Source organism: Apus apus, chromosome 1 (genome assembly GCF_020740795.1).
Source record: "Apus apus isolate bApuApu2 chromosome 1, bApuApu2.pri.cur, whole genome shotgun sequence".
Classification (NCBI taxonomy): Eukaryota; Metazoa; Chordata; class Aves; order Apodiformes; family Apodidae; genus Apus; species Apus apus.
In genome coordinates this window covers 20,731,280-20,758,868 of record NC_067282.1, presented here as the reverse complement: position 1 = coordinate 20,758,868, position 27,589 = coordinate 20,731,280, and the positions used below count along the sequence as shown (strand labels likewise).

The following is a 27,589-nucleotide window of genomic DNA, read 5'->3' as shown; positions in this document are numbered from 1 at the left end:
GAATTTGGCTGTACTGAAGCTTAAAGGAAATTTCCAAAACTTAAATTAATAGAGGAGGGTGAACTGATTACCATCATCTATATAAAGTTAGCATCCACCATTTTGAGTATTTAAAAATATTACAAAACAAACTGGCTGTCTCAGTTAATACTTAAAACAGGTATAAAAGAAACAGCCGATTATATATTGATTAAACAAACCTAACACACTTACTCAGTTCCAAAGGGACAACTTTGAATGAGATTTGACATCTCTTTAGCCTGGGCACTTCTGTAATATTTATTGGGACTACCGCTGTTTAGCATCTTTGTCAACATCGTGGACAGTGGCATTGAGTGCACCCTCAGCAAGTTTGCTGATGACACCAAGCTGTGTGGTGTGACCAACACGCTGGAGGGAAGGGAGGCATCCAGAGGGACCTTAACAGGCTGGGAAGGTGGGCCCATGCCAACCTCTTAAAGTTCAACAAGGTCAAGTGCAACGTCCTGCACATGGGTCAGGGCAATCCCAAACACAGATACAGGCTGGGTGGAGAATGGACTGAAAACAGTTAAGAGGAATAGGACTTGGGGAGTGTTCGTTGATGAGAAGCTCAACATGAGCTGTTAATATGCACTTGCAGCCCAGAAAGCCAACCACGACCTGGGCTGCATCAAAAGATGCATGGTCAGCAGGGCCAGGGAGGTGATTCTCCCCCTCTGCTCCACTCTCCTGAGACTCCACCTGGAGTACTGTGTCCAGTTCTGGAGTCCCCAACACAGGAAGACCAGGGAGCTCTTGGAGCAAGTCCAGAGGAAGGCCATAAATATGATCAGAGGGCTGGAGCACCTCTGCTATAAAAACAGGCTGAGAAAGTTAGGGTTGTTCAGCCTGAAGAAGGCTCCAGGGAGACCTCATAGCAGCCTTCCAGTACCTGAAGGGGGCCAGGAAAGCTGGGAAGGGGCTTTTAAAAAGGGTGTGTAGTGATAGAACAGGGGTAATGGTTATAAACTGGAATAGAGGGGAGATTTAGGTTAGACATTAGGAAGAAATTCTTGATTGTGAGGGTGGTGAGACACAGAGACAGGCTGCCTAGAGAAGTTGTGGATACCTCAACCCTGGAAGTGTTCAAGGCCACGCTGGATGGGGCTTTGAGCAACCTGCTCTAATGGGAGGTGTCCCTGCCCATGCAGGGGGATTTGAACTAGATGAACGTTAAGGTTCCTTCCAACCCAAACCAGTCTATGATATATTTTAGATGTCTAGAAACGGGCAGTTCCTCTTCCCTCAACACATGCCCAGAAAGCACAACATTTTTATTTCAAATAATTTGAGCTGATCAAATATAAAATTCTTCATGGCAGCAGACTAGCAGATGACACATAGATGATAACTTGTGCACAACACACTATCTCATCTTAGGAGAGAACCCTAGCTGTAAGTACACTTCTAATCTGAACTTGCATTTATATAGTGGATAATTCCACAATAAAACAGACAGCTTTTTATGGAGAATAAATAAAACCAGGTTCTTTAAGTGCCATTACTCACACAACTACTATGCAAGCTACAAAAAGCTGCAGCCAGAACTATTTCAGCCTGTGTGACTTGTAAGACAGCAAGGGTGCAAGTCCATCTTCAATTTTCCAGTATCTCAAAAGCAGCTAATATCTCAGATCTCTTCATACAAGGACTCTGTACAGCATCAGAATTCCCTGTGTTTTAACAGTTTTAGAAATACAGAGGTCCTTGGTATGGCTAGCTATAAAATCAATTTTATTTTTTTTTCCCCTTATGGTTAAGACATATCTGATGTTTTTGCAGACATACTTGAAAGCAGTAGTTTCCATAGAGTAGTCATCCCCTGCAGAGACCGCGAGCAACACTGTTTAAAGTCAGCAGAAAGGTTAAAGAATACATCCAGATATTAATGCACTTCACATTACTCTTTTAGAATTTGTACTAGCCCCCAAAGGTCCTGCAGAAGCATGAAAGGTGTTACAATCTCATCACACACACCCTTAAAAGAGAGGGAGACACCACCCTTAAAAGAGAAGAGGACACCACCACACTCTCCCTCTTTCTTTGCCCCTGAGAATGAATCCAAATACTGCTCTATGCTGATCACCACTTTCACACCCAGGAAACTTCCCAAGTCTGACATTTTTCTGTGTCTCCAGATTGTTTGTTAACACAAAGAACCCACTGTCATAGCTCACATCTAGTCTTGCTGTACAAACTGGTGCTTTCCCATGCAGATATTATGTTTAAGCTCTGAGCTCCTGAACCCTGCTGAGCTTCCCATAAACCTCACCTCTTCTCTCACCTTCACCTGAACAACTGTTTAACTGCAGGTTCATCTCCACTTCCTTAACAACAGACAACTTATAACATCCACCACTTTGCTTCAGTTCACTAAACAGGTGCACACATTCTGCACTGCTGTCACAGAAGCAGACATTTTCAACAGTAGTTGTTTCTAGCATGCCATTACACATCTTGGTATCAATGGATAGCTCATGCTTGTCTTTCACCTCCACAACTTCCAGCGCATACTGTCATTCCCAGTTTCACTCTTCCAGGCACTGCTCATGACTACATGCAGTCTTCATGCAGGCAAGGAAATGGAATAGTCCCTTCTGCCCCGAAGTTCCCTCTGAATCTTTCAGAAGTCTGTGAACACAAACAGGATACAAACCCCCACAGGAATCATTCTCCCAGGTGACTAAGAAATGCAACACAATAGTTTCTAGCACATTCATTTGCCCTTCAAAAAAGCTTTTGCATACTGAGAAGTACATGCATGAGGGTTCATTTTTAGCACAAGAGAGGGACAAATAATCAAAACAAACACAAGAACTAACTCTCCACTACACTTTGCTGTCAGTCTTGACATTCTGCAGTCAGCCACGTTTACCAGCCACTTCCTTTCCATTCTTTTCATATCCAGTTACATATCAACTTAATGTGTGCAAAAGCTAGGATGGCATGAGGCTCTCAACACTGGAAATCAGTTGTCTTATGTATATAAGGAGTCTAGAGGGAAAAGGACTGTTTAAGAAACTTAAATTGTCTGTCTGTAACCAATGCTACTTTTGTTTTAAAAATTTAAGCAATTTTTTTCACTCTCCATACAGAAGACACCACCAGACCATTCAGCTATTCATGTCCCTCCTCCCTTCACCCATTCCAAATCAGCACACTCTATATGACCATCACTATGAAAAATAACTATCACACTTCTGCTGCTTCCAAGGCAGCCATGAGAAGAAGCTAGAGAAGTCCATCTATCACTCATATTTCAGACTGTTGTAGGAAAATTCAGATTAATAATATTCTCTGAAATTAAAGGATTATCCTCCAAAATTAAGAACTGGAGCCAAGCTTGAAAGACAGGCTGCATCACAAGAATACAGACACAGCAAATGTTTTATTCTAAGTACATCAGACAAATGGTGAAGACTGAAGACAGCACTAATTTTGCCAGCACAGAACTAAGGAGATCTGTCAAGGACATGAAGACACCTCTTTTCAAGGCTGGAGCCCAGCACTCCAGTATTCTTGCTTAAAAAACCCACACTGGTATCTAATTGTTAGGACCAATATTCACGATCCTGTTTTCCAATTCTCACTAAACTAATTTTATGTTTAAATGCAAATAAAAGAAGATGAAAGGAGACTGCACCCTTCTGGAACTGGACTTAACTATTAACTAGAACGAAGGTAAGAAGACAGAGACATCAGCAGCAAAGCATGCTTGATTCATCTAACTACAGCAGCACAGTCTCCTTCCCAAGTAATCACAATCCACAGTGATAAGGGTCCACAGTAGAGAGAAAGAATCCCAATCCCAAGAAAGCTGTTGTGGGGGGGAGAAAGAATAAAATCATTATTTTATTTAGAAGATGCTGCTATCCAGACCTTTGCAATTGATGTCCTGCTACTTGTCTGTGTAAAATTATTTTGGTCGAAAATGGAAACATCTCAGTATTAACCCGCTATTCAATTATCTGCTTCTTCACTGTTTCAGGCACACCAACTAATGGCTTGAAAGTCAGAAAGTTCAGCCAGATTTTTATCACCATTTTGATATTCACAGTTGCACAACAATCACCTTTTAATGCCAAAACGGACACATTCAGGCAGTATAAACTGGAAGTCCTCTGAAATGCGCATCACCATGTCTGCTGTGTGTGGCAAGGCTGTACTCCAACAGTGTGCAACAACAACCCTGAGTCACTGTACCTTCGTTATGATTCCACTGTAGTCTGCAAATTTCAGCATAGCTAAAAGAACCTATTCTTAAGAAACAAGAGATCTTTCACAGCTTCTGCTCCAGCAATCTGCAAATTAGAGCTCTTCAGATTCCAATGGTAATAAAGGACATCTCTGTTGGTGTGTTGTTGTTTGGTTTTGTTTGTTTAAAAAAAAAAAAACAAACAACTTCTAAAAGACTTCAAACAGAAGAATCAAAGAATACCTAAGAGCTGTAGTGAACATACTACCTCACTACCTTTATAATCAGCACCTTCAAAAAGTATCCCCTATTTCCTCCAGGAAAACAAGCACAGCAGTACATGCCCCCATTATTTACATGTATTATTCTAAGTTATAAATCCAGAATAAAAGCAAATACAGATCTTTGGTGTTTGGCAATACTATTCTCACACCCTCCTCCATGCACTTGCCAAAGGCTTCAGTCAGGAATGAAACAATAACTCCTGGCTGTGCCAGCTCCACCTCTGCTGCTGACTATGAAAATAAATCAACACATTTGTGACAAGGTAACAAAAGAACACACAAAAAAAGGTCTAATGGCCACAGAAGGATTTGCTCAACTACATGACCTTAAAAGCCTTTAAGGCTTGGAGCCACCTAACTGGGTGAGAAGGGAAGAAAGCAGATGGGAAGACAGCTATGCGAGTGGTTAACCATAAAAATTAAGAAGAACAAGACTTCATGCAATACATCATGCATACCTCATTATGTAGATATAGTTTAATTAGGAACTTTAACTACTGTGGTAATGGATCCAAAAAATACTTAGGGCATATATTTTAACAAGATAATACCACATATTACATACATAAATAAAGCCTGTGGCATTTAAAAATTCCATGCTATTGTTCACAGGAGTCACAAGCCAGAGGCTTGCATGTCGACTCCACAGCTCTCACCACCTGCCTGTGATCTGCACCAACTGCTTCCGTTCAAAAGAGTTAAAATCAACACAGATGAACATTCAGCCAAAAAAACCCAAAACACTCCAAAACCTTATGTCTAGTAAGCTGAGAGATGACAAGAGTTGTTTAGGAGCTTTTCTGAAAACTAAAAGCATGAACTTCACAATACAACACCTGCAAGGTTTGGTATGGAATGAATCAAGAAGTTGTAAGTCACAGAAGTGGAGAGTCGTTGTTTCACTTCTTGCCAATTAAAATTTCTCATTAATCCAGAACTAATCTGGTACCAACCTTATGAAAGGTCAAGTGTTCAAATAAAAAGAAACCTAAATTCCTAAAGTAAACAAAGGTGGGCTCTTCTGTATGCATTACAGAGCTTGGTCTGATCTCTTAAGACAGCAGCCTAACTTAAAGAGAAGAGCATTCAACTTGTTAAAAGTTAGCCAGAAGTTACTCTTTTTGTTAACACGACCACATGGACACTAAGCTCTTGCCTTTTTTCCTTTGATAACAGGTTATGCAGTTTATCTATGTTGCAGTAAAATATTTCTTAGTTGATCACCACAAGAAATCCATGCCCCTCTTCAAATATTGTGAAACAATAGCACCAGCATCTTTTACACTACCCAAATAATTAATTATTATATCTAATTTAAACACGTTCTGCCCTCTCTTTTTTTCCAAGGGAAATACTCCCAGTCTCTTTGTTTTATTTCTATTCAAAAGTTTTTGAGAGATAATCATCATGATTCTTGTAATGTCCTTTTAACCAGTAAGCAGAAACTACGACAGACTCAATCAGAGATTAAGCAAACCAGTAGTTTTTGGACATCCACTATTTTTTCCACCATTCTGTTTCTTATACAACTCACACAGACCCTCAAGGAAAAAAAAAGTGGATATAGGTTGGATTGTTTAAAGCCTGCAAGATGAAGTCCAGTATTTTCATCATTTCCATTATAATGTGCCAGTATGTCTAAACGAAAGAATCTGTCCCTGCACCTACAGCAATACCTCCAACACAGAACTATACTAACTGAAATAAAATTTAAAAATAGCTCCAACTGCACTTGTGTTTGGGACCTCTCACAGTTCCCAAGAGTGACTACCAGAGCACTAGTTTGCTTAGTGTTGGTTCCCAACCAACAGACTTTCTGAGAGACTAAAAAAATCTTCCAGTAAAGCACTGGGGGGTCTTAGCACAGATCAAGATCTTCAATTATCTAATTTTTTGCTGATGTAATTCAGAAGCCAGATGCTGCCTAACAGTGACATTTAATAGTTTCTTATTCTCATCGGAAGTACATTTGATAAACAGGAAAAACTAATATTTGGAAACACTCCAAATTGGCACTGAAACAGTGACAAGGCAGCCCTGCTCCACAGCATAGGCTTCTCTCTCAGATCCCCAACCTGTAGCTGTTTCATAAGAACAGAAGGGACAGAAGACTGAACAAAAGAAAGCAGAGCAAGATCAATCCACTGAAACTGGGTACCACTACAGTTAGCCCAGAACCAGTTAACACACTGTCAGCACAGAGAGTCCAGCCTGGCTCCAGCCCCCTCATGCCCTGCTACCTCAGCCTGCTCATACCTGGCACTCAGTTCCCAGTGAGCTTTCAAGGAGTCTGAGCTGGTCAATTAAAAAAACCACACAAAAATGTATGTTAACCAAACAGACTGAAAATTGCTGGCAAATTTGCCAAGTCCAGCATAACTCAAATAAGTAGATTTAATACCTGGGTTGAGCAACATTCCTGAGGGAGCATCAAAATAGCACATAAAGCAGATTCTGTGCAGGAAATAACTAATATTTTCTGGGCCCAAAAAGAAGTAAACTACCACACTAGCAGTACAGATGAGCAACAGCTTCTTTATCTGAAGACTGATGTTCAACATCCCATGACTGTGTTTCCTTCCTGGTATCTGCCCTTAAGAGCTAACTCCCTTCTTGCACACCTTTCTGCTATAAAAATATACCCCATCAATTCACACAGTTTGTCCTAAGTAGGTTTTAGAGCCCACTACAGGTGTTGCACTGATGAAAAAAATGACAGGGCCACCATTTAATAAAAAGCCAGAAAGATTATTTTCAACCACAGAGACCACAAACTTAAAAACAAGAGAGACTAAAGTAAGCATTTGAGAATGGAATGCAATTTTGCTGTGGGTAATGCACAAGGTAGAGCTCAGCTTTAAGGCTTGACATTGTTACTCAGCCGATCTGACGTTCATTTTTGGCAGCAAATACATAAGAAACCTCCATGGAGCTGTACCTGGTGATCCTCTAAGACAGACCAGTCCAGACGTTGTGCCTCAACACGTGGCAAAGGACACCCCAGGACTGGGCTGGTTTTCTTGTTGGAGAAGGGCATAAAAAGCATGTCACAGCCTCAGCAGGTCACTAAAGCCCAGACTATAGAACATCCCTTCCACTCACTAGGAGGATTTTCACTCCATCAAGACTCCTGTGTCACTGTCCCCCAAAATGCTGCCGTATAGTTTTAATGACATACAATTAACTTCTTCAATTAGGTCACACATCTGCTATCTAGTTTTCAACTGCCACACTGCATCTCAGAGGCAGCTGTAAGAGGAACAAAAAAAAAAAAAAAGGAGGGGGGGGGAGGAAATTGCAGTCATACTAAAGGCATTAACTCCTACTACTATTAAATTAGATTTTTATCACCAAGGGCTTTTAAACATACTTTGCACAAACTGAATTATTAAAGTATAGTTGTTTTCTGTGCTTATTCTATTCATGAAACATACATTTGTAGATTAAGTCATTTAAGAAAAAACTGCCCCAATATTTTTCAACAAAATATTTACAGTCCTGCAGTCTGTACCTCAAAGTACCCTAAAAAATTTATGGTGTATATTAACACACTTTAAATACTTGTGCTATTTAAAATAAAAATTAGAATCATGTAACAAAGTTTGCTTTGAACTTAAAAGGTTCAAAGGAAAAAAACTGTGAAAATTAACTAAAACACGGCAAACAGTATGTAAAGAAAGCTATACATACTACAAACGACTCAAAAAGCAGGTTATTCATCCATCAGTATGTATCATTTGGAGAATACTGAAACAAAGAATATTTTTTTCAGTATTTGCACAGTACAATACAAAACCACTGAACTCTGTTTCATACTCCCCCCAGTGCAAGATATAACATCTACCCAAATGTTACCACAGCTTCAGAGAAACAAAATGTTATTACACATTTGCTTTTGCAATTTAACTGATTCCTTTGGATAAAGGGATATAAATAGAACCCTTAACTTTAATCCTAATTCCATCCATATAATTTAAGAGCAATATATACCAGTATACTACAATCTACAAAAGCATCTGTTTCTTTTTTAAGTATTTTAGTGATTGTCCAAGGGCAATTACACAGCATATTTAAAAGTTTTCAGAAATCTGGTAGGTAGACAGAAAAGAGAAGGGAAAGGGAATGGAAAGGAAGCACTAAATGAACAAGGCAAAGAAGAAGAAGACGATATACATTGTTCACCTTTTTTTTTTTTTTTTTTTTTGCAAACTAATGAAGTATCTCACACTCACCAAGGAGTGAGAGGATTTAAAATCATAAATTTAAATCATACCCGCTCAAGAACTGAGAAGAAATTCTACTTTAAAGCCACCTTTGAGTAACTATCCATTTTTAAAGCACACAATTCCACTTCTTTGAAATGTCTCAACACTACTACTAGCCACTCTAAACACACTCAACCCAACAATATCAAGCAGACTGATGATTTCACCAAATACATGTTTGAATATATATGCCTCCCCAGAATCACAGGCTGAGCTCCCTACAGGCTGCTGCAGTCCAACACACTGAACAGCTGCAAAGATTAGATGCAAAACCTGATGCAAAGATTAGAAATGGACTCGTACCTTTCAGTATCTCAATCTGATTTTCCTACTACAGGTCTCCTTATCAGCACTGAAACCAAGGCTGGCTGTCCCAGCAAATGTAAAGAAGATTTGAGCTTGTCACACTCAAACCAGTTTCTTTCTCTTCTCCTCCCAGCAAAAAAAACAGAATGTAGGCAAGATAAGAATTTCTCCTATGAACAGGTTGAAGGATCAAAATTTCAGTAGAAAGGTAGTTGGCTGGCTCATACCAGCAAACAAAATTCAGGCTAACGTAACTGCTGCAATTAATATCAGCATGTTTGAGACACAGACAAGACAAGGTGCAACGAGTCCCACTACAACTCTTCCACAGGTAAAAACTGAAGCATTTCTAGAAATAAAGCTTATGTAAACAGAACCGGATCGTATTTCAGTTATGACTGACCACAGCCCGCTGTAAGAGGTTTTTTATTTATCAGATGCAAAAATAATACCCAGACTTGAACTACACCTTATTTGAACAACAGCACACAGAGTACCCCTGTGATGAGACTGTAACAGAATTAATGGATGCTTTTTGAAATTTAGATCCTGTTAGAAGAGCAGCCCGTGCCTCTCCCTGCCTCTCCTGCTGCCTACTTCTTTTGTTCTGCTGTTCAGCAAGTGGTGCCATGTCATGGACGAGGGAAACCGAAATGACAGTTTAGTAAATCTTTCTTCAAAAGGTTCATGCAAATAAATTCGTTTGCTCAGGTCTGTGCTGAAAACTGGTCACGCAAAAAAGCTTTTTTTAAAGCACACTAGAGCCCCGAAGGGCCAGCACACTTCGGCTCCTGGAGCTGCAAGCACAAATACCCAAAATGGTGACTACAAGTAATAACTCAGAGAAAAAAGGCATTATAAAAAAACGGAAAGAACCAAACCCCGTTCTGCGAGGCCGACGGTCAGGCGGAACGAACACAGCAAGTGGCTCCCTGCGCTTTCACCATCCCTTAACTTCAGCCTCTTCCTCAACTACCTCCATTTCCTCCACGACCTCCCCGCACCCAAGCGGGGCTCCCGCGCTGCCCCGAGGGACGCCCGCCCGCAGGGACCCGCGGGAGCGGAGCACGGCCCGGCAGCCCCCCCGCCGGGCGCGGGGCCGCAGCCCAGGCCGGCACCGCCGGGGGGAAGGGGCGGGAGGCGCCGGGCGGGGCGGGAGGCCCCGGGGGGCCCCGGGGGGCGCGGGGAGCCCCGCTCCTCACTCACCCGTCTTTCCGCTTGGCTTTGTAGACGTGTCCGTAGGTGCCCCTGCCCACCTTGCAGCCCTCGTACTCGAAGAGGTCCTCCACCCGCTCGCGCTCCCCCGTCAGCTTCACCTTGAAGTCATAGTCCATCTTCAGCGCCCGCCGCGCCGTCCCGAGCCGCCCCCGGCAGCCGCGCCCCGCCCCGCCGCGCCCGCCCGGCGGCGGCAGCAGCAGCAGCAGCAGCAGCAGGAGGGCCCCGAGCCGCCCCGCGGACCATCCAGGGGCGGGCGGCGGGGCTGCTGGCTCCCTGCCTGCCCTCCCGCTCCCGCTGCCCGCGCCCGCTCCCGCCGCGCCGGCCGCCCCACAGCCGCTCTCCCGGGCGGAACGCGGCGGCCGCGCCTGGCCGCACTGCCGCAAAGCGCTGTCGCAAACCGCGGGCGCCTCCCCGGCCGCGGGCGGCGCCCCACGTGGGAGGCGGCGGCCCCCGCCGCGCCCCGCCCCCGGCCCGGCAGGCCCTGCGGCGCGCAAGGCACGCCGGGAGGTGTAGTTCGGCGGGAGGGGCGGGGCGCAAGGCACGCCGGGAGGTGTAGTTCGGCGGGAGGGGCGGCGCGCAAGGCACGCCGGGAGGTGTAGTTCGGCGGGAGGGGGGACGCGCGGGCCGTGCCGGGCGGGCAGAGCCGGGCCCCGCGTGCGCTCGTTCGGTCCTTCCGGGCCCGGGGACCAGGCCTCCCAGGCTGGGCTGCCGGCAGCCGGCGCAGCACAGGCCCCCCGCAGCCTGCCGGCTGGGGCCTGGGAGCCGGCAGTCACCGCAAGCAGGTTATGGTGAGTATTCGGGTCCCCAGGTAACTCCAAAGCGGGGAACAGACTGGTTGGCCTCACCTGCTCTGCCTGCCTGTCAACGTCTCTGTAATCAAGAGAATGCCGTTACTTCGGGCACAGGTGCTCACGGATGGCTGCAGGGCTGAAACACCAGCTCTGTGTGGCTGTGGAGACAGGGAGAGGTCTCAGTGCCTGATGCTGGGTGCAAAAGCATTGTATTTAGCATTATTATATTATTATATTTAGCAAGGCCTCTGCATGTAACCCGTAACCAGACGCTTTCCAGTTCCTCTCCTCGGCTGACAGAGCTGAGCTGTGGTTACCAACCCAACACAAGCCAGCTAGTCATTTTATAGAACAGAGACCTTGTAACTAAACTAAAGCTACAGCAATCTTTCTAATTACAACCCAGCTTTGGGCATTTTTAGTAACCATACACATACATTTCACATTGCATCTCGAGAACACAATGTGGGTAAGTGGGCACTCCAGTCCCTAACTTAGGCACAAAATGTCACACTGTGTCTTTCTTCTGAAAGAAGAAACAGGCTTTTCTGGCACATTCTGAAGTCATCTCCATTTTGATTTAGAAATCCCAGTTTTCGTTGACACATTGAGGTTGATTCATGAGCTTAGGGGCAGGGGTGTGCCAGCCTCCTCAGCTGGCATTAATCAGGCTGATGTCAGATGCCCAGTTTGCCCTTGCTATGGTATGTTGCTCTGTAATTGTAAGAGACATACATGAGATAAAGCAATTAGGCAGGTGTAAGGAAAATTACACACAATTGAGAGAAGCAGCAAAACTAAATTTTAATTGCTCAGCAAACCAACTAAATTATACAAGAATATTGCATAGTGACTCACTTTGCTAATCGAACAGGAGCAGCTCAGGGCAGCCCAGCAGCCTGTAAAGGTCAAATAGTCTGGAAGATGTTATCCACCTCACAGAATTCATCCACCTCAGCCCAGAGCAGACCAGCACGAGGCTGCCCTTGGGTACACCCGACTTCCGGGACTTCTAAGGACACCAGGAAAGCAGCTTGCATGGCCAAACGTTCAGCACCTCCTGCCGGCCGACAATCCTCAGCCTTGTCAGCAAGGAGTGGGGGAGCAGAAATAACCACACTTCTGTAACTGTGTGCTCTCTTCTTTGCGTTACTAACCACTCTTCCATGGAGGCAGTAAGTATCTAAACTCATTCACACAGATCCAATTATTGCATGGTAATTAATGGTGAGTTTAGTCTGTCCTGACCAGAAACACTGCAGGGTGTGGAGGAAGAACAACGTCTGCTCAGAGAGAAAAGAGGGCATGAATAAAAACAAAAATACCAAATCTAGACTGGTTTTCTAAGTACCTGTGCTGTGTTTTACATGGTTACATAAACTGCTTAGAAAGAATTCCATACTTTTATAAATATGCTCTGAGAAGTCAAAACTATAGTAGAAATAACTTTTTCCCTCTTTCAGATTTTGGTCCTTTGGTACGAATGTTTAGAAGTCTGCCTTTCTGCAAATGTTTATTTAATTAGTTTTTCATAACATTTGGATTATGTGTCTTCCAGATCAAGTGTAGCTGTAAATCTGCTGCTTCTTCATTTTATTTTCACTTCATATACTCACACTGTAGGCAATGTTCAGTTTCATCAATTCAGATAGATGGTCCCCAAGTCCCAAGAGATTTGAAACAGAGAGCACACCTTGATCTTTAAAAATGTTAAGCAATTAATATTGATACTTCAAGGTCAACTTTTAATTCTGTATCATGGAAAGCTGCATACCTTCTGTGCTTTGTTTTAAAAATCAGTCTCAGTACAATATAATTTCAAGAAGAAGTATAATTTTGGTGTCCATTCTTAAAAATAAGACATGACCAGGCCATGACTGCTCTTACTGACTTCTGGGTCCCCACCATAGCCATTTTAAATGATAGGATTTCTTATCTCTTAATGTTTGTTTTGTACTCCCTTCATTGTGCTGTATCAGAAATCAATTTGAAAATACATGCTTAACGTGTCCTGCTGAATTGGACTCTTTGGAGCTTTCCTCTTTCTCTTTTTTCCTCTGACATTCACGGCTCACTTTACACTATCTTTCTGTTACCAGTCTGTGTTGTTTTTAGTGTTTCCTGCACACACATACTTTTTACATTTTTTGTTTGAAATCACTGCACCTGTAAGGAAAATCCATGTCCTCCACAGGAAAGTGACTGTTAGTGTGTTAGCAGCAATAATGTGCAGAGGGCTGGAGACAGTTACCAAAGAGAGCCGTGAGGAAACTAGTCAAGGAAGTTTCACATCATTAAATGTCTCTGAATGCAGGGAACTGTATTTCAGGTGAAAGCCCTGGCTTGTCTGAGAACCAGCTGGGTTGTGGTCATAAGCAGATTCTGCCTGTTGAGGTCCAGCACCAGATAAAGCAGGTTCTGTACCCAAGCTGGAGCAGCAGTACCAAAAGCAAAGGTGGTTTTGTTGTATGTGTGTTTGCATACTGATGGGCACAGCTTCAGCACTAGAACCAGAGTTTGTGAAGGAAAGCTTACAGCAAGCTACTTACTCTGTGTTTTGCAGTCTTCATAAATAGGAAAAAAAACCAACAAAAAACCAAAAACACAGAAAAGTGTATCTTTAATGGCTCAGCTTTCTCATCTTTCTAAGTGAGTAACCTACAACCCTCAAACACATCCCCATGCTGTTAGAATATCCACTTGCTCTATTTACTGATTTGCAAAATTTGAACACAGTTTTGCTTTTCAGAGAATTTTTCATGAAAGAGTCATTACCTGCTAAAAGTTCACCATATCCCAACTCCTCAGCAGTGTTACTAAGGTGTTCCCAGCTTGGTACTGAGTGAGAAAGGGTCAGCCCTGCCAAGTGCTACAGATTTTCCACTGTGCTTTAAACTGGGGAAAGCTGAAGGCAAGTGAATCATGTGGGGTTTGTTTTGTTTTCTGTATGGAAAGAGAAAGAAGCCAGCATGCTTGCAGAGTTTGAGCCTTTTCCAGAAACCTCACAGTTGTTCATGTGCAGATGAGTTAGTTAGCTGAACACCGGCAGCATTTAAGAATGCAGTTTACTTAAAGCAGTTAAGTCAAGTGCTGGTTCTACATATAGTTTGTATGTAAAGCAATGTGGTTTGTTTGTTTTGGTTTTGGTTTTATTTTGCACTTAAATGTACTTTACTATGAAGTTGATCGATTAGTATAAAGTTGATCAGACTAATGAGGTGCTTGATCTAACAAGGTGGTTTAGATTCTGGCAGGAATGCCAGTTACTAACACAAATAAATCACTTCTTTGGATCCAGGTCCTGTACAGGAGAGAATTGAGCTTGCAGTGAGTGAAACATCTGTTTGCCAAACTCAGGACCACGAGCAGTAACCATCAACCTGACTGTTTTATGCTCCCAAAGAAGCAAGAGAATTGGTTGTCAAGTCACCACCACAGGCCTTGAAAATTCATCCTATGAACTCCTGGTTACTGTTGTTATTGAAAAAGAGTCCAACCTGAGGGGAAGTAAACCCTGATATTTAATATTATTTTATATTATTTCAGTAAATGGAATCACAGAAATATTCAGGTTGGAAGGGACCTCTGGGGGTTATCTGGTTTAGTATCCTGCTCAAAGCAAGGCTATTATTAAATTCAGGGTGCTTAAGGCATTGTCCACTTGGGTCTTGAAAGCTTCTGTGGAGGGAGATTCCACAGCCTCTCAACCTGATGGTCCTCAGGGTGGACAGTGCTTTTTTTTTCCTTCTATCCACTCTGAATCTTCCTTCTTTCAAATTAATGATCACCGTCTCTCCTCCCACTGTGCACTTTTTTGGTAGAAATCCTGGCTCTGTCTTCTCAGTAGCTTCCTTGTTGGTACTGGTGGGCTGCCTCTTTTCCCAGTGCAAGAAGACCCAGTGCCCACAGCCTCTCTCATGTGGCAAGTGCTCCAGCCCGTCACCAGCTTGATGCTCTTGGCTGAACTCACTCCAGTTTGTCACCAATTTCGTATCAGTATTGTTCTACTGGAGACCCCCAAACTGAGCATTGTATTCCTTTCCACCAGAGACAGGAAGTAAGCCCCCATCCAGTATTGTCCCACAGGGCTGGTCACTCCCAAATGAAGGACCCTACATTTTTCCTCATGGAACTTTGTGAAGTTCCTGATGGCCCGCTCCTCCAGCCTGTCAAGGTTCCTCTCAAGCACATCAACTTAACATCATGTCTTTGGTGTCACATGCACGTACTCAGAACCAGTTTAAAAAAAAATGATGGTCAGGTTCTGCCTTATTTATATCAAATAATAAAAAACAGTATAATTAAGTTACTTGCTAAAGAACTTCAATGACTGAACGATCAAATTAAAACCAGGGTTACAGATTTCCAGTTACTACAAAACTTTGTAATTGCCTGAGGTTTGCTGCCCTCCATCGGCGATTTCTATTACAGTTCCAAAGACAGTATGTTATTGGGGAAAGCACTGCTACAGTGAAATAATGATATTCCAGGGAAGACCCACTATTGTTATTTTATATTAAGAAGACCGCATAAAATAAACAAAGACTGTACTCACAGTGCCCTGCTCTGAAACATCAGTTGGAACAGGAGGTGAACACAGAATTCTGCAGTGGGGCGCAGGGCAGCAGAAAATGGACTAATTTGGTAAAGGTTTGCAGTAAGGGAAGTGTAGATACACAAGTTCAAGGCCAGGCTAGATGGGGCTTTGAGCAAACTGGTCTAGTGGGAGATGTCCCTGGCCTTGCACGGGGGTTTGAACTAGATGATCTTCTAGGTCCCTTCCAACCCAAACCATTATACGATCCTATGATTCTATGAATATGGATTCATGTATCTATCTAAAACACATGACAACCTTCTTCTGGATGAGCAGCCCTTATGTGGCCTTGATACCAGAGAAGTTGTGTTTGACTGTGAAAAGATGGTTACTAAAAACAGACTATGAGAGGAAATTATTTCAAAAACAGGACAAAAGATAATTGTGGGAAGAAATGGACTTTTCAAGGGATCCAAGCCCTGCTTTATTTATTCTGACTTTTATTAAGACAGAAAAATTAATGTTCAGGAAGGACATATTTTAAATGCTCATTAATAGCAATGAGGGTTCCAATTTTTTAATCTGGTGAACAGGAAGGAGTAGTCCCTGGTCTGGCCTCAGTGCCAAGAACATGTCCCAGCCATCAACCTGTCTCATGCAAACCACATACTGGCATAGAAGCAGCATTAACTGATGCAAAACTTAAATGCAACACTTTTGTAAACTCTATTTCTCAGCCAGAGTAAAGAAATCCTGGGGTGTGTAGTTGAAGTGGGAAGTGGCGGAATCTTCCTGGACACCAGCTGGAGCCTCACTTGTTAGTGGTTTGCCTTTGCATCCAGACCAGTTGCACAAAAAACACACAAACTTTGTTCTGCTAGTGAACAGAAGAATGAGCAGTTCAGGTATCTTAGGGGTGAGGTGCTTTTAGAACATCCTTTTCGTGAAATGCTCTCAATTTGCTGATTCAATTAGTTTATGTAAGATGAGGGACGTGCTCCTCTGCCACAGCCTGCCAGCTTCCACCACACCTTCAAGCAGCCTGCAGAAGCAACTCAGGAAATAAAGTTTGTGGGTGCTACCAATGCATCTGCAATTATCGTATGTGAAATTTGTAAGACGACTCACATCCCATGTGAAAACTGAAATTACTAAAATCACGGCTTTAAACACAACAGTTTCTGTGATGGCACTGAGCAATTAATGGTTTGTTTTAGGGATCTGAGAAGGTGGAGGGGGATTCCTGCAGAAGGAAAGGTAAGCAGACAGGAAGGAGAGTCTGAGAGTCATGGAAAAGTCAGAAATGCACCTCATCTAAAAATGCAGGCCTAAGAGGGAAGAACAACAAAAATTATCTTATTCCTTATTAGATTTATTCTAAAGTATCAAGCAAGCAACTGAAGCTGCAATCTTATGCTGATTTGGCAAAATGTAACATTTAAATTTAAATGAAGAGGTTAGAGATGCTGGGGTTGCTCTGCAGTTGAGCAGCAACCTATGGCGAAATCCTCCTTTGTTTATCTACCTCTACAAAGGTTCACACCTACCGGGGCAGGGATGACCACGGGAGGTCCGACCGACAGTGGGCCTGCCCGTGCAGGGCTGTACCTGCAACGACTGCCAGTCCGTGTTTAAAGGGGAGACGGGCTGTGAAGAACGACAAAGAAGCAACCCCCAAAGCTTTACTGAGAACCCACCGAGGCAGAGCACACAGTGCCCAGGGCAGGCTCTGGGGGCTGCCCGGGGGCCGCGGCAGGACCAGCCCGGGGCGGGGGGGGGGGCAGGCCGGGGGGGGGCAGGGGCCCCCTCAGGCCCGGCGCCGCCTGCGCGCTCCCGAGCCCGCGCGCGTGGCCGCCGCCGCGCGCGCCCCGCCCCGCCCGAGGCCGGCCGCGCCGCCGCCGCCGTGCGCGTGCGCGGGGCGGGGCCTGCCCGCGCGGCCGCCCTGACGCGCTCGGAACCTGCGCCGGCGGGTCCCGGCAGCCGCCCGGACCGCAATCGGGGCTGGAGCGCGCCGCTCGCACACCCAGGGGTCGGTCTCGTTCCGGCGCAGGCGGCGGTTGCACCTGCCGTTGGGAGGGGAGCGGAGCGGGGAGCGGGGCCGGCCCGCTGCCGGGGACACTCGGCAGGGACGGGCTCTCGGGGCTCCCCGGCTGCTCTCTTGGCAGGCTGTCGCGGGGTAGGCGGCGGCATGGAGGCCTCCCTGGTGCGGCGCAGCCGGTGATGCCGCTCCCCGCGGCGCGGGCAGACGCGGGTGCCGGCAGCGCTGGAGGGAGCCGGCCCGGCCGGTGGCGGTTAGTGCGGGGCCCGGCGGGGGGGGCGGGGCGGGAGGGCATGGGCTGCCCCGCCCCGCCCTGATTGGCTGGCGGCCGCGAGCGGGCCCGGTGATTGGGCGGGAGCCGCGTCAGTCACTCCCCTCCCCCAGGCGTCTGGCAACAGGCGCTGTCTGGGCGGCCAGGCCGGGGCTGCCGGTCCCGCCGGGGCTCCTGCTCCTGCGCCCGCCGCGCTCCCCGCCCCTCCCCGCCCTGGGGGCGCCCAGACCGGCCCCTGGCCTCCCGTGGGGCAGGGACAGAGAGCGACAGCCTGCCGGGGGCTGGGATTCGCAGCCCCTTCTGCTTTCCTGGGGGGAGGCGAGCGGCTCCAGGCCCTGGGCATGGGTCGCTCAGGGTGTCCTGCGGCCTGTTCCTGAATCACCTTCTGATTCTTCCTTTGTCTTTCCTTCACCTTCCTTTCCTTCCCCAGGCTCTAGGGTTTTCTGGGCTTAATTTTTTATTATTATTATTTTTATTTTTTTAATTCGGTGAGATCATCTCGCCTGGAGGCTGCAATGTGACAGAAATACTAAATATCCCTGTCGCTCAGGGAGGCTTCCTCATCGAAACTCTGTAGTCGTCTTGCTTGCAGTCAAGTGGTAGTCTTTCAGAAAACGAATACATAATTGAATTGGGGGTAGTAATGAATGGAAAGAAGCCAAAACCTAAAAGCATGAGGTATATCTTGCTTAGATAAAAGTGAATGTAAGTCTTTGAGAATGGGCTAGGGTAACTATGATTTAAGAATTAAAGGAGTTAGTCTTAAATTGAAAATTCTAGAAAACGGAGATAAACTGTTGGCATATGACACCTGTTTCTTTGCAAAGGAAGAGTAATCCTGAGTCATAACTGGATTTCAGTTTTTTATGTCTTTGTAGTTAATGCCCTTCAGCTTGTCAGTACTCTGAAATATTTTACCTGCCAAAGTGCCTGATTTTGATGCAGTTAATACTATTCAGCTTTCACTACTCTGAAACATTTGAAGTGCCAAAGAACTTAGTTTTGATGGCATTTGATAAATTTGGATAGTAGCTGTCATCCGTGCAATTACACTAAATAGATGGGACAATGGAACACTTCACACTTCTTACTGTTTCTAAGTGAGTCACTAACCATCCTACGGTACAGTTGTCAACAAAACAGTATCTTTTTTCTAACACCCACAAAATCAGAAGATTTCCAGATTCTCTGTGGATGAGAAATGAATAGTAAAGAATATCTCTTCTGTGCAACAGTTCAAATTTAGGTTGATGGGGACTACATCTGATGGTCTTTTCATCTTAAGAGTGTATATGTCATTTTTTCAGTGCAGCAATATATCCAGAAAGTCGATTAACTTACTAAGGTCATTATCAGGCAACATGTTAGTTGTCTTAAGGCTTTCATCTAAATAGCAATATTATGTGAAACTAAACGAATTTTAGCTGTTCTCTTTCCCTTCCCTTCTTTATTTGTCTCCAGTTGTAAGTAATCGGGGACTCGGGCACAGAGGCACTTCACTCTTCAGTGCCATAGGGATGGGACATTTTCAATATAATAGTCGTGATGGTCGTCATCAGGGTCATAATAGTGCTACCTGTGTGTTGGGAAGGGGGGAATTGCATTTGTTTTGAGGAAACCGGGGTAGTAAAACAAAGAGCTAGCTGAGAAATTTGTGTTTAGACGTGTAATGAGAAGTGACCTGGGAAATGGGAAGACAGCAGTTGCCTACAGCTTGTGAGGCTGAGCCAAGAGTACAGTAGTAAATTTTAAATTCCCACAAATACGAGGGGAGCAGAACATGTCTCAAAGAGCAGATACTCAGATTTTATTTCTTTTTCAGGTAAGTGAGTTAACAAGCTCGGAGGGAATTATTAAATACGTGGAAATGCAGTATTGGGCACGGGAGGCGAATGAGAAGACTGGGGGGGGCTGTTTACAAGTGCAGCCACCTGTGGGTGGGAAGAGGTAGCGTATGGGGTGGAAAAGGAGGAGACCAAGAATGTATCAGAGCGGATCCCACAAAGAATGTAAGAAAGGTATATTGAATGTATGCCTGCTTCTGCTGTTGGCAAGTACATTTTCTGATACTTCATATCTGTTGGCAGCGTTGCTAAAGATTTACTTGTTATTGAATGTATGTCTAATAGCTGGTTTGGTCTGTCTGTAATCACCTTTCCTGTGAAGACTAATTACTGATCGGGTGTGTGCTGCAAATGCTGTTCTGTGTTGTCCTCATAATTAATACTTGAGATTATTTCAATAAGTTTGTTAATTGACAAAAGAAAAAAAAAGTATTTACCCAGTAGCTTCCTCTCCACGTGTAAGCAGGATGGTTCCACATGGTTGCTCTTTGGCCTGGTGATGCACTTCTTAGGGAAGCAATCTCCTCTGTCAGGTGTCTGCTTCTTTTGCTGAATGAGCAGCCCCATTGAAAGGATAATGCTTCACTTTCTCTTCTTTCAAATTGGATGTTGAAGAACAAGTTTTCTTTAGAAAATAGAAAAGTTGGGGAGTGCTCTGAGAGCCAAATGGACCAGGATTGAGTCCTAACCAGAGAGGTGGTGATGTCAGAGAAACCAACAGATGTGATGCCTTTTTCTGCCACTAGAAGGTTATTCATGCCTTCTGATAGTGTGGTCCCAAGGATTCAGTATTTGCAAAGTGATGAAGAACGGTGGCGTAAGGTATAGCCTGTTGTCTTTGACACCAGTTTTCTGGGAGTGGGTATCCCTTTGCTAGCTAATCCTTGGGATTAGAAAGGGCAAGGAAAATATGCAAGTTCTATCAGGATGTTGAAAGAGTCAGTTTTGCCAAAACTGTCTGTACGCGTTGTGCTGTGTGAGGGGTAGCCCTGACTGAGATACTAATGTAGTCTTAGGTGCCTATCAGTAAGTGTTTCAAGTGAAAGGTAGTCGTGTCTAAAGCAGTAGTTGTGGTTGTCAGAATTCTACACTGGATAATTACAGTCCAATAATTAGAGAGCAATATTTTCAGTGATATTTTAGCTTTTAAAATACTCTTATGTTGCTGTTTACGTGGAAGAAGGAAAATAGATTTTGTTAATTCTTCAACTTTCTAGAGCATTTAGCAAAAAAAACCCACCAAAATCTGTCATTGCTTTTTTATTTTAAAGTTGCTGTACCAACTGGTACGTCCTTTCAGTGAGTGAAGGGGACTCGTAGATATTTTTCAGCAAAGCTGGAAGCAAAATAATTGCATAGTAAGCTACACTCTTGACTTGGCAAATAACAGGTAGCTTGGTTCTCCTTAATCCTCTTCAGCTATTAATAAACTAATTTCACTGAAAATTCTTACTGTAATTACTGTGTGTTCTAACCTCTGGTTTTGTTCAGGACAGCCTGGCCTTGTTATTATGGATCGCTCTCGGCACCGCGCGGGAAGTGGCCACGAGCAGGCACCTTCACGGGAGCGCAGTCACAGTGAGGGTGAGAGGCAACGACAGCTGGAGCGCCTCAGCAGGGAGGAGGCCTATTACCAGTTCATTAATGAACTCAATGAAGAAGACTACAGGTTAATGAGAGACCACAACCTGCTTGGCACTCCTGGTAAGATGTGAATACCTTCAGTAGAAAATATGTAATGGGAAGTAGTGCTACTGCTGTGACACACTACACGTGGTTTTGTGACTCAAGGAGCCTTAGGTCTGTGACTCTGAAAAGGTAGTGACTCAAGGAGCCTTAGGTCTGTGACTCTGAAAAGGTAAAATCCTTAATTTCCCTTCCAAAATGTATGAAATGCAGTAAAAATAACAACTTAAGGTATTAAGGCTGGAGTAAAAATGCAGTTCTTTCAAATGCAACATCTCCTTAAGACAGGTAGTATTCAAACCCAAATAATTAACATTTGGTACACTGAAATCTATCTCTTGTTATGTGGCAATTTTAGGGGCCTCTGAGTTGCTACTGAAATTTGGCATACTCTTGGCACACATTCAGCATCTTTTTTCCCCTCCAACCTAGTACCTACTTCTTCTTTTATCTTTGTACCTGCCTTAGAGTCTCACACTAGTGCTGTTTTCTTTTTGATTTAATTAATTTTACCTTATTTTTGAAGATTTTCTTTCAAGATAGAAAGTATTTTTATTTCTGCATGGCTGTGTTGAGGCAGTAGTAATGTCTATTGTTTAACAGCATGATCAAAATGTACATTATTTCAGGGGAAATAACAGCAGAAGAGTTACAGCAACGCTTGGAAGGGGCTAAGGAGCATCTGGCATCACAGACTGATCTGGATAACAGAGAAGGTGAAGGTAGAACTGTTGGAGGTAAACATTCTTTGTTCATGTACATATATATATGTACAAATAGTGCAAGATGCATAAATATTGTTCTGTACAGATATTGAAAAGAAATGCTGATGGATTTCAGTACCAGCCATTTCAAGTCTTGTTTATTTCATTGTGCCTCTGGATTGTTTGAAAAGTAAGAGAGGAATCCCAGTTATAAGAAAACAAACTTTAAATACTTAATGAAAAATTGCTGATGTCAGCCACAAATTATTTACTCCTCTTTTCCTAGTTTCCCTTTGCTAGTAAACTTAATAGCACAAAAATAATTTTCATTCTTCTAATTCTTTAAAAGGTTTTATCATGTATTAGAGAACTTGGAACAGAGGAGATAATTGGGAAATAGTTGGCCTCTCCACTGTGGTGGGTTTTTTTTATTGTTTCATTTCACTTTGTTTTAATGGCATGAGGCAATGTAGAAACAAAGGTACAAGACTTCTTGCAGCTTTCTTGGAAATAGGGAGATGATGGAGTTACAAGAGATTAATTTTGATCTCTTCAAGGGAAAACCTTCGCTGTGATCATGACCACTGACTTTCTTTATACACGTAGTTGGCACTAACCACGACAATTCTATCTGTTACTGAGCTTGTAGCTAGAGGAGATTTGGGAATGGAGCTGTGGATATGGTAGTAGGAGAATGGTCTATTTGCACAAAAAGGTCAAATTTGTCAAAACCACACACCATTTATTCCACTCCTTACAGAATACATTTTTTGAAACGTTTTCCAAAAGAGGACAAGATCTGTCACACTTTTCCTTGCTTTATCATTGGCTAGGATACCCTCAAATTGATAGCTTAAGTGAGGGACAGGTACTGGACAAATAAAACTGACTTTGGACTGCCTAAATCTGACCACTTTCTCAGAAGAGGCCATCTGGGCGTATTAATTTCTCTGTGTATCTGCTGGTGAGACAAGAGTTCTAGGTTGAACTGCTGAGGATTGGTGATGTTTTCACAAACAGCATATTTTCAACAAAACTGCATTAGCATAGCGAGGTAACTGGTCCTGCTACTGGAACGTTTCTGAAGTCAGGGCCTAGCAAGCATGGAGGATTTGGAGTGCCTCCTAGTATCCTGAGCATGCAGTTGTACGAATGTTTGCAATTCTTTGTTTTTCTCAGATTCTGATGTTCTTGGAGAGAACTCAAGTGGTGACTCCTTGCTTGAATGGCTGAATACATTTCGTCGCACAGGAAACGCCACTCGCAGTGGACAGAGTGGGAACCAAACCTGGAGAGCTGTGAGTCGAACAAACCCGAACAGTGGGGAGTTTCGATTTAGTCTTGAAATCAACATAAATCATGAGCATAACAGTTTTGAAACTGCTGGTGAGGAGTATGTGGGTATAGATAGCAGCAGAATGTATTTAGAAAGAAGACATCAAAGAGCTGTCAGTCCATTAACCCCACGAACGAGGAGCAGGACTGCAAGAGAGGCAAACAGTGAGACTTCAAGCACTGCAAGGACCAGGTCTGTAAGAAGTTCTGCAGCACAGAGCTCTGAAGCAGCCTCTCGTCCGATCTCAGGGAGGCTCAGGAGTAGAACAAGGGAGTTGAGAGGCCTTTCCCAAAGAAACACAACACGTAATAATACTGCAGCTGCTGGTGAACGAAGAGAAACGCCAGAAAGAGGTAGAGCTAGAACTAGTGTTCGAATGAATACAAACCAAAGACTAGAGATTCTGCGGCTGAGGTCTACTTTAAGTAGTCGAAGCCGCTCTCCCCTGCAAAGGCAAGGTGATACTGCTCATTCTGAGGAACCTGGGCAGAGGCAGGATAGAAATGCACAGCAGGTCAGAAGTAGAAGACAAACAGCTCAGCCTTCTCCACAGCCTGCCGAAGAACAAGCAAGAAGTAACACTCAGACTCCTCAGCATTCCGGTGTAGCCCCATCCTTAGGAATAACTTTGGAGGAGGAGGAAACTAGTAGGCCAGTAGCTGCTGTTAGAAGGCATCCAACGATTACATTAGATCTTCAGGTGAGAAGAATTCGTCCTGGAGAAAACAGAGATCGGGACAGTATTGCCAGTAGAACTCGGTCGAGGGTAGGAATGGCAGAAAACACTGTTACCTTTGAAAGTGACAGCGGGGGATTTCGGCGTACAATATCACGGTCAGAACGTGCAGGTATCCGAACCTACGTTAGCACTATCCGCATCCCTCTGCGTCGGATATCGGAAACTGGGCTTGGGGAACCTTCATCAGTAGCTCTTCGATCAATCCTTAGACAAATTATGACAGGCTTTGGAGAACTGAGTTCTTTGATGGAAACTGAATCTAACTCGGAAGTGCAAAGAGGTGGTCATCGCTTACCAGATGTACAATCAGAGCAGAGTAACTCAAGTTCAGCAAACAACAGCAGTGATCCGAGTGAGGTTTCATCTAGAAGTGGGCACGTAGTAGAAGGCAGCAGGGAAACAAATGGACAGAGCGATGATACTCAACGCTACGGTCGCAGTAATGAAATCCAAGATAACAGGCAGTCTCAGGATGCTAACAACCTAGTGGAAAATGGAACACTGCCCATACTTCGACTTGCCCACTTCTTCTTGCTGAATGAAGATGATGATGACGATCGTTTAAGAGGTTTAACCAAAGAGCAGATTGACAATCTTTCTACCCGGAACTATGGGGATATTCACACTGAAAATGAAATAAGTAAAACGTGTAGTGTTTGCATTAATGAATATGTAACAGGGAATAAGCTAAGGCAGTTACCTTGTATGCATGAGTTCCATATTCATTGTATTGATCGCTGGCTTTCTGAAAACTCCACTTGTCCAATTTGTCGGCAGCCTGTTTTGGGGTCTAATGCCACAGACAATGGCTAGAATCACTTATACTGCTCAGTGCTCAAGGATTTGCTTCTGCTCTATTTATGATGAGCCAGATGGAATTAATTGACTTACATAGGGGTTTGTTTGTGTTGGGAGTTTTGTTAAACTTCTTTTAAAAGAGTAGGAAACTTGTCTAAATCTAGCAATGTAAATACTATTTTTCTCCAAGTTCAGACCTAGGAGTACACATAGAACCAAATGATATCAGTAAAGTTTATATTTTTTTAGGTAATTTTGTTATGCTAAGCACTTTTGTAAATACAGAAATGCAATAGTTAATCAGTCTTGCTTAATGTATGTTTTTTTTAACAGCGTAATGGACTCACTTTATTTAGATTACAAATTGTTTCACACAGGCTTACCACTGTGTTGAAAAATTAGTGTCTAAATAGCCATTCGTTAGCTTTTTGTTCTAAGAACAATTTCTGTTACAGAGAGTCTCTTGCTGGACATGTTTGCTAAAGATATTTAAGTTACTTGAAGTGCTCATTTTAATAGACAGTATATTTTTTTTAACATTGAAATATCCTTTCCAAAAACTTGCGTATTTGGTTCTATTAAAAAAATTCTATGGCAGTTTTTGCATGTGGTTTTACACAATGCTTAATGCTGATCAGTTCATATTCAAAAGCAGATGGGTTAGTGACATTATGAAATGTACATTATTAAAGGGTGTCTCTGACAATCGCTGTCTTTTCAATGCAGACAGCAATCACATCAGTAATCATCCCAAGAGGGCATGTCTTACTGAACAGGATATTTGCTCAAAGAATACATGAGCACTGAGGAAGCCTTTTTACTCTTCCAGTTAACTCAATTGATATTCATGGTTTTTTAACTGCCTTAGTTTAAAGAGGGAAATATTTCCTTGACCATTATATTGTCTACAATATGCATGATTTGTGCATCCTACTCAGAAAAAAAAAAAAGGCTTGAAGTGGTTTTGTACAGAAATTTAAGGTACACATATAGTAGTCCTCTTAAAATCTGCCTGAGAACCAAATGCCAAAAGACACTAAAAAGAACAAAATAAGCTTCCCTTAAAGTCCCCAAGTTACTGTATAATTAGATATTAAACTTTATACCAATAACTTATAAAGAAATAAAGTTGCAAACTAAAGAACTGAGGCTTTGTGTGAATTACTGTTACACTATATCCTGTAGATAGGTAAGAATTACCATTCCTGATGTTCAGTCTCAGTTTCCACATTTTTACCCTGGTTTTCCCCAGCTGTGTAATTGTTTCCACAACGTGTGTGAGCTGTTATGGTAGATAGAAATGCAAGGCAAAGCACTCTTGGGGCTTCTGGAAGTAAGCTGGATGTTAGAAAACCCATCTTCTGAGCAATGTTAATCTCAGTCCTGAGAAAAAGGCAGAATTGTGCAGTACTCTTACATGTGTGTATTCTGAGGGTTAGAAAGAATAACTGAAAGTGAAAAAGTCCTACTGACTTTCTCTGCCTACAGTTGGCCTTGACAAATGTGCTTCTGTGCCAGGTGCTTCAGTTAAAACATCTGCTCATGGCATCCTTGAAGGGAAACTATAACATCCTGTGTTAAGCTATTGGATGTCTGCTTCAGTTTTGCAAGTGAAAAACTGGTGTCAGGAGTTCCACAGAAGTGCTTCTATTCCTGAAAGTAGCTCTAAGAAATTATCTTATGAGATTTAGATGAGTTTAAGGATATGACTTAAGATTTCTTCTGATGTTATTTGGGCTGCTAATTCTTGCAAGCACTTGACACCTTTATTGAATTTCTCCTTAACTGTATTGAAGGGTGAGGAAATTTAAACATGATTGTCAGAACTAGCTTATTTTTTGTAATTTTTTTTCCTTTGCTCCTGTTAGCTTCTGATGGTGATTCAAGACAACATCCTCTATTACAAGGTGCTTGTAACTGAGCTGCTGTGGGAGGATATCCATAAGTACAGTGAGAGCTTTATGTAGAAACTATAGGCTATTGGATAGGACATGTGAAGTCTCCTCTGCTGTATTCCTGTCCCACTGCATGTGAATTGTCAAGTATTTCTCTTTCATTGGAGGGGCATGGCATTTTTTCCTCAACTTGGCTTCTGTTACCTGAGTTCCTGTGATGCTCCTTCAGTTCTCCACACACACCTCCAAATACTATTTTACTTTGCCTATTTATGTTCCAACAATCATATCTCTGTGTTTAAGAGCCTTGTTAATTTATTCTCCATGCATTTCCTATTGCTTTTTAAACCCATCTGTTTCAAATCTCTGCAGCTTCCTATTGCAGAGCAATTGGCTTTTGAGAAGTATTTGTATTATACTTTCTTTTTGGTGTCTTAAATTATGATTTCTAGTTGCACTGTAAATAACACCTCCCCATTCACTTTGCTAGCATCTCATCTCATTCTCTATTTAATAACTGAGAAGTCCTAATTAATATCCTTTTACACAGAAACTCTTATAACTAATTGCTCTTTTGAAATGGGGGAACTGGTGCTTGTGCAGAATTCAAGATGTGGATGCACAAGGCATTATGTGGTGATATCTTCCCTGCCTGTGCAGG

At 43.3% G+C, this 27,589-nt stretch overlaps 2 protein-coding genes and 1 long non-coding RNA gene across 11 annotated transcripts in view; 2 read left to right on the top strand and 1 right to left on the bottom strand.

The window, feature by feature from the left end:
- The window catches only part of CDK8 (cyclin dependent kinase 8), a 79,832-nt gene extending 69,221 nt beyond the window's left edge, over positions 1-10,611 (bottom strand). For 4 of the 5 annotated variants that reach the window (XR_007889359.1, XR_007889360.1, XM_051617934.1 and 1 more), the window contains exon 1: positions 10,278-10,611. Coding sequence is in view for 2 of the 5 variants with exons in the window: in XM_051617934.1 (XP_051473894.1) it covers positions 10,278-10,405 (128 nt within the window). In the remaining 3 variants the exon portion in view is untranslated. The remainder of the gene's footprint in view (positions 1-10,277) is intronic. The other variant, XM_051617952.1, reaches the window with a different exon arrangement.
- Positions 10,612-10,925: 314 nt separating this feature from the next.
- Positions 10,926-15,389, top strand: LOC127380004 (uncharacterized). The gene is made up of 3 exons (XR_007888405.1): positions 10,926-11,077; positions 11,955-12,255; positions 14,379-15,389. It is a non-coding gene; the product is annotated as an uncharacterized LOC127380004 (long non-coding RNA).
- Positions 15,390-17,631: 2,242 nt separating this feature from the next.
- Positions 17,632-26,177, top strand: RNF6 (ring finger protein 6). 5 transcript variants are annotated; one of them, XM_051635747.1, is made up of 4 exons: positions 17,632-17,646; positions 21,262-21,474; positions 22,086-22,193; positions 23,340-26,177. In XM_051635747.1, the coding sequence occupies exons 2-4, from the start codon at positions 21,282-21,284 to the stop codon at positions 25,046-25,048; spliced, it is 2,010 nt and encodes a 669-aa protein (XP_051491707.1). In that variant the 5' UTR covers positions 17,632-17,646; positions 21,262-21,281; the 3' UTR covers positions 25,049-26,177. The 5 variants fall into 5 exon arrangements, with proteins under 5 accessions (XP_051491707.1, XP_051491687.1, XP_051491677.1 ...); XM_051635727.1 differs by lacking the exon at positions 17,632-17,646 and adding an exon at positions 17,658-17,908 and having other exon boundaries at positions 21,267-21,474; XM_051635717.1 differs by lacking the exon at positions 17,632-17,646 and adding an exon at positions 17,658-17,908.
- The last annotated feature ends 1,412 nt before the right edge of the window (positions 26,178-27,589 follow it).